The sequence below is a fragment of the Vulpes vulpes genome, chromosome 13, assembly GCF_048418805.1.
Source record: "Vulpes vulpes isolate BD-2025 chromosome 13, VulVul3, whole genome shotgun sequence".
Taxonomy (NCBI): Eukaryota; Metazoa; Chordata; class Mammalia; order Carnivora; family Canidae; genus Vulpes; species Vulpes vulpes.
In genome coordinates this window covers 27,002,832-27,013,874 of record NC_132792.1, presented here as the reverse complement: position 1 = coordinate 27,013,874, position 11,043 = coordinate 27,002,832, and the positions used below count along the sequence as shown (strand labels likewise).

At 51.0% G+C, this 11,043-nt stretch overlaps 1 protein-coding gene across 9 annotated transcripts in view; it reads right to left on the bottom strand.

The window, feature by feature from the left end:
• The window catches only part of SYBU (syntabulin), a 111,631-nt gene continuing 100,588 nt past the window's right edge, over positions 1-11,043 (bottom strand). For all 9 annotated transcript variants that reach the window (XM_072734034.1, XM_072734035.1, XM_072734039.1 and 6 more), the window contains 3 exons: positions 6,553-6,756; positions 5,038-5,187; positions 1-2,025 (listed from right to left, as the gene is read on the bottom strand). In XM_072734034.1, coding sequence (XP_072590135.1) covers positions 906-2,025; positions 5,038-5,187; positions 6,553-6,756 — 1,474 coding nt within the window. In that variant the 3' untranslated portion in view covers positions 1-905. The remainder of the gene's footprint in view (positions 2,026-5,037; positions 5,188-6,552; positions 6,757-11,043) is intronic.

Below are 11,043 nucleotides of genomic sequence, written 5' to 3'. Positions count from 1 at the left end.
TTTCACAGCAAACAATCAAAGCTACTTTTATTCAGAAACAATGCTTTTTTAAAGACAGCAGGAAATCCTTACCTTTATTAATTTTCCCTTTTTCTCATTTCTTATTCCATTTTTATAGGCCCCTATTCGTAAAGAAGAAAGGATCTATCCATTTAGTCTTTCTTACTATATACAGAAGTAAAACTAAACAGATAATTATTTCATAGGAGGATAAAACATTTATTTAAATGGAAACACTAATCTTTATTTTCATCATGCTGAAGTGTGTAGGTACAAACAATTTCCAATAGAACACTATATAATAAGCAAAAAATAAGTTAATACGTTGTAAACTTACATACAGTTTCATTGATTAACAGGTTTAGGAACAAACAAGCCATTTTACAACTTTGGAGCTACATTTAGTAAAAAACTGCAAACACTCAAACCTTATCAACCCCAAGTAAGACACTAAGGAGCTATTCAAGACTTCTTCAAATCAATGACACAAATACGGTTTTATTTTTGGTTACAGTCCCCTGCTGTGCACAAGACCACTGGAATGCTGTAACAGTCACACATTTTAAAACGGCACAAAGCAAAGCAAGGAGATAACATGCCAGCCTTACAGAAGCTGTCTTGAAAGTGCAAACTCTGCATTTTCTCTTCCTGAACCACTAGGATAAGAACGGGTACCTCGCACGACACGGCAGGGTCAGGAGCATGCTTTCTCTACCACTGGTGGGACACTGAACTCGAACCACGTCTCCATGCCTTGGAAGATACCTCCGGTTTTAAACAGTGAACAGGCTTCGACTAAACATAGTGCAAATCAAATACGAGGAGCCAGACGACAGACCAGAGACCGCCGCAGGTCCCCCTGCTGATCCTGGGGGGGGGGGGGGGGGGGGGGCAGGTCCTCCTGCTCAGGTTTTGATGTGGAAGGCGGCGCGGCGGAGCGAATGCAGGGCGACCGCGCAGCAGCCCCGGAGCAGGGCTCCGATGTTGTAGACGGGGTCCGTGCCCCCCCTCTGAGTGCTGAATGCCCACAGGACGGTGGGGACCACGGGGGCAGCCACGGCCAGGAGATCCACCAGGAAACTGCGGCTCCAGTACTGCCCCCCCGCGGGCCCGCGCGCAGCCAGGGGGAGGGCGCCGCCGGCCCACCCCGCCCCCGCCGCCCCCGCCCCCGCCGGGCCCGCGAAGTCCAGCTCCCGCATGAGGCGGTGCGCAGGGGCTTCCAGACCCTCCGCGGCCTCGTCGTCGAACGGGGTCTCCACGGGAGACAGAAGGATGGCCGAGTTGGGGTTTCTTGGCGTCAGGTCCACCATGAACGCGGAGATGGACTCGGGGAAGCTCGCGGGCGAGTCCGCCCCCGACTCGTCCGGAGATTCGGGGCTCGAGGGCCAGGGGTCCTGCAGCCGCAGCACCTGCTGGATGAGCTCGGACACCGCAGGGCTGTAGGGCACCACGTCGGTCTGCACGGCCTGCTCGGCCACCGCGCTGAGCCCTTCCTGCCGCCCTGCCCTGGGCGCCGGCGCCAGGACGTCGGCCCCGGGGGCGGAGCGAAGCAGCTCCAGGTCGTGGGCCCGGGCCGCCCCATCGAACAGATCGGTGCCCTGGGCCATCGCCTCGCCCAGCAGCAGCTCGCCGTCGGGCCCTTCCTCCGCGCCCTGCTCTTCCAGGGCCAGCGCCTCCGCCATCTGGCCCAACGGGGTGCTGGGGCGGAGGCTCTTCCCTGGGGAGTCGCAGGGGAAATCCAGACACAGCTCGTCCCTCAGGGAGCCACTGTGCGCCATCTCCATGCTCTGCAGTAGAGACTCCAACTTCTTGTTCTGGATGTTTATGTCCACGAAGTACTTCTGAATGCCTTTATCTTTATCGGCCAAGCTGCTCCGCATGGTTTCGATGACCTGTCTGAGCTGTTTGATCTCCTTCCTGGCTTCCTTCAGGGCCAGCTGGGCCTCCACGCGGTGGCACTCTTCCTCGATCCAGTCCTCCCTCATGCGGGCCAGCTGGGACTTGAGCTCGGTGATCTCGCTTTCCCTGTGGGGAGAGGACAGGCTGGCTGAGTGAGGGAGCTGGGAGGGGGCAGGCTGGCTGAGTGAGGGAGCTGGGAGAGGACAAGCTGGCTGAGTGAGGGAGCTGGGAGAGGACAAGCTGGCTGAGTGAGGGAGCTGGGGAGAGGACAGGCTGGCTGAGTGAGGGAGCTGGGAGGGGACAAGCTGGTTGAGTGAGGGAGCTGGGAGAGGACAAGCTGGCTGAGTGAGGGAGCTGGGGAGGGGACAGGCTGGCTGAGTGAGGGAGCTGGGAGGGGACAAGCTGGTTGAGTGAGGGAGCTGGGAGAGGACAAGCTGGCTGAGTGAGGGAGCTGGGGAGAGGACAGGCTGGCTGAGTGAGGGAGCTGGGAGGGGACAAGCTGGTTGAGTGAGGGAGCTGGGAGAGGACAAGCTGGCTGAGTGAGGGAGCTGGGAGGGGACAGGCTGAGTGAGGGAGCTGGGGAGAGGACAGGCTGAGTGAAGGACCCAGGGAGGGGACAGGCTGGCTGAGTGAGGGAGCTGGGAGAGGACAGGCTGGCTGAGTGAGGGAGCTGGGAGAGGACAAGCTGGCTGAGTGAGGGAGCTGGGAGGGGACAAGCTGGCTGAGTGAGGGAGCTGGGAGGGGACAGGCTGGCTGAGTGAGGGAGCTGGGAGAGGACAAGCTGGCTGAGTGAGGGAGCTGGGAGGGGACAGGCTGAGTGAGGGACCCAGGGAGGGGACAGGCTGAGTGAGGGAGCTGGGGAGGGGACAGGCTGGCTGAGTGAGGGAGCTGGGAGAGGACAAGCTGGCTGAGTGAGGGAGCTGGGAGAGGACAGGCTGAGTGAGGGAGCTGGGGAGGGGACAGGCTGGCTGAGTGAGGGAGCTGGGAGAGGACAAGCTGGCTGAGTGAGGGAGCTGGGAGAGGACAAGCTGGCTGAGTGAGGGAGCTGGGAGAGGACAGGCTGAGTGAGGGAGCTGGGGAGGGGACAGGCTGGTTGAGTGAGGGAGCTGGGGAGGGGACAGGCTGGCTGAGTGAGGGAGCTGGGGAGGGGACAAGCTGGCTGAGTGAGGGAGCTGGGAGGGGACAAGCTGGCTGAGTGAGGGAGCTGGGAGAGGACAAGCTGGCTGAGTGAGGGAGCTGGGAGGGGACAGGCTGAGTGAGGGAGCTGGGGAGGGAACAGGCTGAGTGAGGGACCCAGGGAGGGGACAGGCTGGCTGAGTGAGGGAGCTGGGGAGAGGAAAGGCTGAGTGAGAGAGCTGGGAGGGGACAGGCTGAGTGAGGGACCCAGGGAGGGGACAAGCTGGCTGACCTGAGGGAGCCAGCAGCTCTTAGCCAGCCCCCCCCCCCCTCCAGTTCTGACCCACTGCAGAGAGCTGGTGCTACTCCCCTTCAAATGCAGAGCTTAAGTGGGTTTTCAATTTTTCTCTCACAAGTATTAGCCAGGAACTGCCTCCCCACAATTGTAAAATAGCAAAAATGATAATAACTAGAATCAGAATAAAAAATGAGGTGGCTGTTTGTCTTTTTCTTCCTGGGTGCTGTCAGGTGGTGCAATAAATATAACATTATCCCCCCTTCAGTACTTAATATTTGAAATTTTGTTATGAGAACGCTTTAGAATTTCTTTGCCTGCTTTTGCGTCCGTAGCCTACCCTTTCCTATATCTACACATTGTGGAAGGAAAGTCCATTTCACTTTTTTTTTTTTTTTCCATTTCACTTTTAAAGGTTACTACCTATCAAAAGAGGAAGGCGCACTGGTTAAGTTTTAGCCCTGCAGCATTGTTCTGATCATATTCTAATAATCATTTGAAAAAATTTTAAGCTATAACATGTTGCATGTTCCATGACATTTTTTTTTTAATAAAGATTTTATTTATTTATTCATGAGAGACACACAGAGAGAGGCAGAGACATAGGCAGAGGGAGAAGCAGGCTCCCTGAAGGGAGCCCAATGCGGGACTCCAGCTCAGGACCTCAGGATCATGTCCTGAGCCAAAGGCAGCTGCTCAACCACTGAGCCACCCAGGTGCCCTGCAAGGACTTTCTGAAGAGTTGATTACTCTTTGTCTCCTCTTAGGGTAAGATGACCCTGGAACCATCATCCTACACTGAAGGAAATCCATCTAAAAAAATAGATGGATTTTTTTTTTTTTTTTAGATAATTCATAGGACCTTATTTTAAGAACTTTGTCAAAAATCCCTCCTGACATATAATTTCTTCATAATCAATATAAATACAAGTTTTCATATTATCAGTAGGTATGAAGGCCAGGTGGTCAGGTTCCTGGTATACTCGAAGGAATGTTAGTTTTGCTTTTCTAAGTTTAGACCTGACCACTCTCCAGTTTCATTGTCATATGCTTCCCTGTCATGACTGCTCAAACCCTTCCATCGGTTCCTTAAATCATAAACAAAGACTTTCAGAAAGTAAGATCTGACTCATGCTACCCTGGTCAGAGCTCTGTTCGTCTATTCCCAAAATGTTCCAGGGGAAAAAATCATTAAGCAGAAAATCTGGCCCACCCCAAGATGTCAAAGGTCTTTTCTCTCTGAGATAAGATCTCTTTAAGCATGGGCTGTTTTTTGGTTTTTGTTTTTTACCTTAACACTTAGCCAAGAATAATGAACCTCTTCCTTCAGCACAGAAATAGCTTGCAGGAATCACAATACACAGGGCCATCCACGCTCTCAGAGAGATAAACAGGGCTTAATAGGGGCCCCTGTGTGTGACCCTTTCTGCTGGAAGTATGGGATTGTTCCTGCAAGTGTTCCTGCCATTTAAAAATAGCTACGCACACACCCAATGCTTCTGTACAGGCCCAGAAAAGCCAGGGGGTACCCTCTCAGGTGAATTCCTGAAACAGCCAAATCACACAGGAATATGAAATGGCTCTTCTGAAAGACTGGTTTAAGGAATTTGGCAAAAATGAAATGAAATACTTTTTCTTCTTTTCTATTTTTCAATAGTGTGGGTTTGTATTTCATTTCATGGAAAAAGAAACCGTCCTGAATCAGGGTGAAAGGAATGCAGATTCACCTTTCATGAAGGCGGCGCTCAGATTCCTTCAGCTTGGTCTTGAGGTGCCTCACTGTGACCTCTTTCTGCTGCAGAGGAGTCAAATATTGCTCTGGATTTGGGGGCTTGACACCATGATTTTCACCACAGGACATGTACCTTCCAGACCGCCTGAAACAATCCAAGCAATGAACTGTTAAAGAAAAGTTAAGGCACAGCTAATGGCTTGAGAAGGAGCGACAGCTGTGTATTGGGGTCTTAAGCCTCAATATTGTGCGCTTCACTTGGGAAGGGGGGCTATGACACACCGGCCACTCTTAGGGCCGCTCATTACTTGGGAGACTTCAGGAAGGCTGTTTGTGGAGAGAGTGGAGATAGTGGAGAGGGAGGATTTTCTACGGCTTACGAATGACCTCATGCAGAATAATGCACAATTGTGCACAGGCTTGCCTGTGGGTGCATAGTAACACACTATTATATTAGGGGACAATAAGCGGGGCAGGCGGGAAGGCAGGATGGGAGTGAGATGTCCTGACTTTCCACACAGTGTGCCACTACCCGAACACCTTGATTGCTAGGAGTTGGATTCAAATTGCTCTGAGATCAATCCCTGGTGTGAGTGTGCCAATTCGGTGGAACGTTTCCTTCTTCCAAAGGGAAAGGGCTACTCCACCGTCACCAGAGTGTGTTTTGTAAACGAAGTGCCCAGAGTTCTATAAAACTTCCTGAGCTGGAATGCCGGCCCCTCTCAGGCCTGGCCAAGTGTGGGGCATCCCTGCTGTAAGAGAGCTGACTAACGAGAAGGGCCACCCAGGAGGAAGAAGACTGAGGGTGGAGGGCTGGCAGCTTCCTCCCTGACTCTGGAACCAGTCCAGGCCGCTACAGTCACCCTGCTCCCCCTGAGCCTACATCTGTGCAAGATGGCCTGTGTCCAGCTCCCAACCTTCTAGTCCTCCTGTTGGGTCCTTTTGGGCATGCAGGTACTTTTTCCTACAACCTCCTGGCCCCCAGGGACTACTTAATTCCTTGCCCGACCTTCAGATTTCATTTCAAGGTCACTTCCTCAGGGAGGCCTCCTCTGGTCCCTCCAGACTGGGCTGGATCCCCTCCCAACTGCTTACTACACGTACAACAACGGGGACCTGCAGAATCACCTCAAACGTTGCCATGAGATGAGCCAAGTGTCCGGTACCCTCCTGCGGGAAGCCGGGGCCCCTCTCTGAGGCTCACTGCCCTTCTCAGTGCTTCACACGGTCCCTGGCACCGCGTGGCCCCCAGGACATCGCTGATGTCTGACTCCCTCCGGCCGGGGAGGGGGAGGTCCTGGACCCCCACTGCCCTGTGCCAGCCCCCCTCGGGCTGCTGAGCCTCGGCTGGGGCTGGCCGTCTTCCCGCAGCCCTGAGGGACTGGCTGCGCGTGGGAAGGGGAAGGCCGAGTGGGCAGAACGAGGCCCAAGCTCCAGGGCGGCCTCACCTTCCTCCCCCCAGGTTTCTGCACGCGAAGGCGGGCACCTGGGGCAGGGGCGGGAGACTCACCTCATGACCGGGCTGCCGTCACTCCCCTTGTAGGAGCCCGAGTTGCTGCTACTTGGGGAAGAGGGCGCGTAACCGGGATGGATGTTCACGGGGCTCAGCTGACTCCTGCACAGCATGGACAGGAAGTCCTTGTCCCGCGGGGAGGGCGGGCTGCTGGCGGCCTTGTAGGACGAGGCTCCATTACTCCGCCCGTGGGGCCCTCGGCTGGGAGAAGAGCGGAGAACGGCCGTGCTGGGTGCTGGGTGCGGGCCTCGGCCACCACCCGCCGCCAGCGCGGAGCCCGCCCGGGCCGGGCCGTGGGGCTGAGCTGGGCTGAGCCGGCGCCGCCACTGGTGCCCGGGCCGCGGGGGCCTCCTCCCGCCCCAAGCACCGGCGGCCTCGCCCTCCGCCCTCCTCGCAAATACTTTCTGGCCCCAAAGCTTGTTTCTGAATTAATCCCCAACGCCTGATAGGAGCACAAACCGCGTGGAATACCGATTTGGTTGAGGCTCACTTTGGAGGCGGCTGGAAGATGAGGTTGGTCCAGTCCACCTGTTTCCGCTTAAAAGCGTTCAGGTGTGGTTCACGTTGGGGTAAGAAAATTAGGGAGGTTCGTCTGGAGAATGAGGAGAAGGGGGGCTGCCCAAGAGGAGGAGGAGGGGTGGAGGAGCCCATACCAACGTATCAAGCCTGTAGCTTTGACCACCCATTTTCTTCCCGCTGCCAATGATCTAACAAAACCTTCATCATGTAACTGCTGAAATGTCACAGGCCTCCCGCCGCTCGCCGCCTGCTTTCTTGCCCCCTCAGCCAGGAGGCTGCCTCTGGCTCTGCGCGGTGTCCTCAAAGCCATTCAAGGGCTCCTACCTCCCGAGGTCTGATCCCACCTCCCCATCCAACCTACCCTCTCGCACCCCTCCCTCCTCCCTCCGTAATCCAGAATTACAAACAACTTACAGTTTCCTGATGACCCACGCTCCCCATCACTTTTATGTTTTTGAATTTATCATTTTCTCTGCCTAGAATGTCCTCCTGCTCCCTACCCTATGCCTTGGGATTTTTCCAACTTCCAGACGGGTGGGAACACTCCAAGCAGCCTTCTCCGGACTCCTCCTTCCCTAGGCTCGTGTACACGTGGCTCCTCGGTGGTCCCTAGTACTCTGTGCAAACATCCATCCTGGGATTTATCACATGGCACCACAACTACACAGTTGTGTGTCCTTCCCACTAGACTAGGGCAGTCTGAGGGCAGGAGCACAGTCTGTTCTTTTATATCCGCGCTACTTCCTGGCACATGCTAGGTGTTCCCAAAATGACGGCTAAATGAATAAACTGGGTTTGAGCCTTGGCACTGCCACTTATTAGGAGCTTAGGCAATGAATCTACTGAATACATGGGGATCTCTAATAACTTTTCTTGCCTTCCTCAGAGTTGATGGGAAAATCGAATCAAAGAATGCATGTGAGTGCATCTGATAAAATGTTAAAGGCAATGCAGCTGTAGGATATTATTACAGGATAAACTTGTTTGGACTTCCCTATTAATCTAGTTCCAGAAACTTGACACCCACTATGTAAGGAAGCATCTTGAAAATGTTGAAATTACTTAGATAGGATAACAGTTCAGTGTTGGGACTATTTCTTGATGACATTACAAGAAAATGAAAAAGAACAAGATATCTTTCATACAGAAGTACTGCTTTCTGACAATCCCCTCTTTGCAATTTTGATTACAGTTGTATCCAACGGACACATGTCAATGAGAAACGCATGTAAATGTGAGTGTGCGTGTGGGCAGACTTGGCTCCGAAACCACACTTACTTAAAATCAAATGTAACTTCAACTAGCTGTCAACCCAGTAAATCACATATAAATGAAACATCATCCGGTTCTGAAGTTAAAAAGTTCTTTCCTTTTGAAATCATCCAGATAGACTCTGCCTCCTTTTCATGAGAAGGGGACACTTTATATGGAACAGATGGGCAGATGGCTTTGTGACAAACCAACTTCAGCAACCCAGTGGTGCTGAGCTGAGCAGCAGAATACATGGGCTCTGGCTTGGATCTGCTTCTCCACACTTCACTTCTGAGTCCACTCCAACCGGCCTGACATTTCTGAATGTGACAATGAGAAACGTGCAGGATTAACCTCTCCCAAGTCAGGAGAGAAAGGAAAGAGCAATGCTTCGTTTTGACCGGGGGAGTCCTCTTCCAAGTCGACCTTCACTAATGACCTTCTGAGATCCTGGGCGTCTTCCAGATGTTCTACGAGCACAGTTTTACTTAATTTTGACCCTCATGCTATAAAGCTGGTACAACGATTACCACTCATTTACATTACACGAAGTACACGAAGTATTCAGTTACATGAAGCACTAAGGGTAATGTGGCCCAAGAACACACAGCTGACTAAGATTTAAAAACAGATTTTTTTTTTTTGACTCTACAGAAATATCTCCTTCTTACTTTACACAGATAGAATATATCTTTTGGAGCTTGTAAACAGGTATGTTATATACTGGCTATGCATGTGGTTATGACCTGAAGAATTCACCACCAACCTTTATTGTGCTGCAGTCACTAAGATACAAATTAAACTCGATGGGAATTTTTAAGAACACATCTGCTATACTGATATATTTCAGGAAATGAGTTGTTAGACTGCAAGAGCTGACTAGCTGCCTTTTTTTTTTTTTTTTAAATTCATGAGAGACACAGAGAGAGAGGATGAGATACAGGCAGAGGGAGAAGCAGGCTCCTCAAGGGGACAAGGGGAGCCTGATGCAGGACTCGATCATCGTGGGACCATGGGACCACACCCTGAACTGAAGGCGGACGCTCAACCACTGAGCCACCCAGCCGTCCCAAGAGCTGACTTTTAAAAAAGAAATTACATGCTTAAAAATAATCAATGAATTAGTTTAGTTCCGTTCAACTGCTAACACATATGGGTACAAAGTCATTGCAAAACATTTTCAAGGAGAGGCCAGGGTTCCATGTTTGCCATAGCTGTGAGAAGCAAACCCTATGCTACCTTCCTCAGCTTACCCCAAATGCCTTGGTGTGGTGGGCAAGAAGACTGAAGTCCACAAAGGGGCAGAATTCTGCTGACCCTACCCCTTCCTGCACACCTGAACACAGCAGATGGAAATGGAGAGAAAGGGAAGAGAACCTCACAAGGGGCCCACATTAATTTCTATCCCCCAATGTTGTCCTTTACTTCAAGGCAACATTACTACCATCACTGTCATCACGCTGATCACTGTTAGGGCTGCATTGTGTCGTTCCCCCCACCCCCGCCAAAATTCATAATGTTAAAAAGCCCTAACCCCTAGTACCTAAGAGTGTGACTGTATTTGGAAACGTGGCTTTAAAGAAAGGTAATTAAATCTAATTAAATCCTAATCCAACTTGACTAATGTCCTTATAAGAAGAGGAAATGGATGCAGGCACAGATAAAAATTCTGTTGAAGAAGCAGAGACAAGAGAGCCATCTCTAAGCCAAGGAGAGAGGCTTTTGCAGATGCCAATCCTGCTGACATCTTGATCTTGGACTTCTGGCATTCAGAATTGTGAGAAGGTAAATTCCCATTGTGTGAGACCCCCAGTCTGTGATATATTTTGTGACAGCAACCTGAGCAAACTAATGTGATCATCATCACAATCATCATCTTCATCAACATGTCCATCAGTATTATTTTTATCACTACTGAGGAAAATATCCATTTATGACCCTTTTACTAAATTCTGGGATTAGCTCATTTAATTCAATGAGGTAGATGCCACTATTATCCCATTTTCCAGAACAGTAAAGCTCAGGGCCCTGGCTCATGTACATAATTAATAAGGGAGGCTAAACACAAGCCCATGTTTCTCTGGCTCCAAATTCCAAACATTTTCTCTTTTTTTTTTTTTTTCCTTTTCACTTCTATCTGCCCTTGGTCAGATTAGGATTTTAGTTTAAGAAAGAGAATTCCTCAGGCGTGCCTGGATGGCACACTCAGTTAAGTGTCCAGCTCTTGGTTTTGGCACACGTCATGATCCCAGGGTTATGGGATGGAGCCCTGCATTGGGCTCTGTGTTCGGCCTGGAGTCTGCTAAAGGCTCTCCCTCTTCCTCAGCCCTTCCTCTGCCCTCCCCCCAAAATAAATAAATAAAGCTTTTAAAAAAAGAGAATTCCTCAGAGATGTTAACAGAGTTGGCCTTCTGTAAGAAGAGATCATTGAAACTTTAGTTTTGTTTTTAAGATCCCATCAAAAATATCCTCACCAACACCACCTGCCACTTATTTCTCCCACCCCTTCACCAAATGTTCCTGCTCGCCTTCTTCCCAGGAGCTGATTCTCCACAGAGAATATTCATTTATTGTAGGAGAAGCAAGCCATTTAAAAGGATGATAAGCTTTATAAACTTTGGCCCGGATACCTGGCACATCTAGAGGAGTCGTCCTCAGTGCATGGTCCCACAAAACACAAAAATTATGTGAAGTGCTCGAGATATCCCATCACATAAA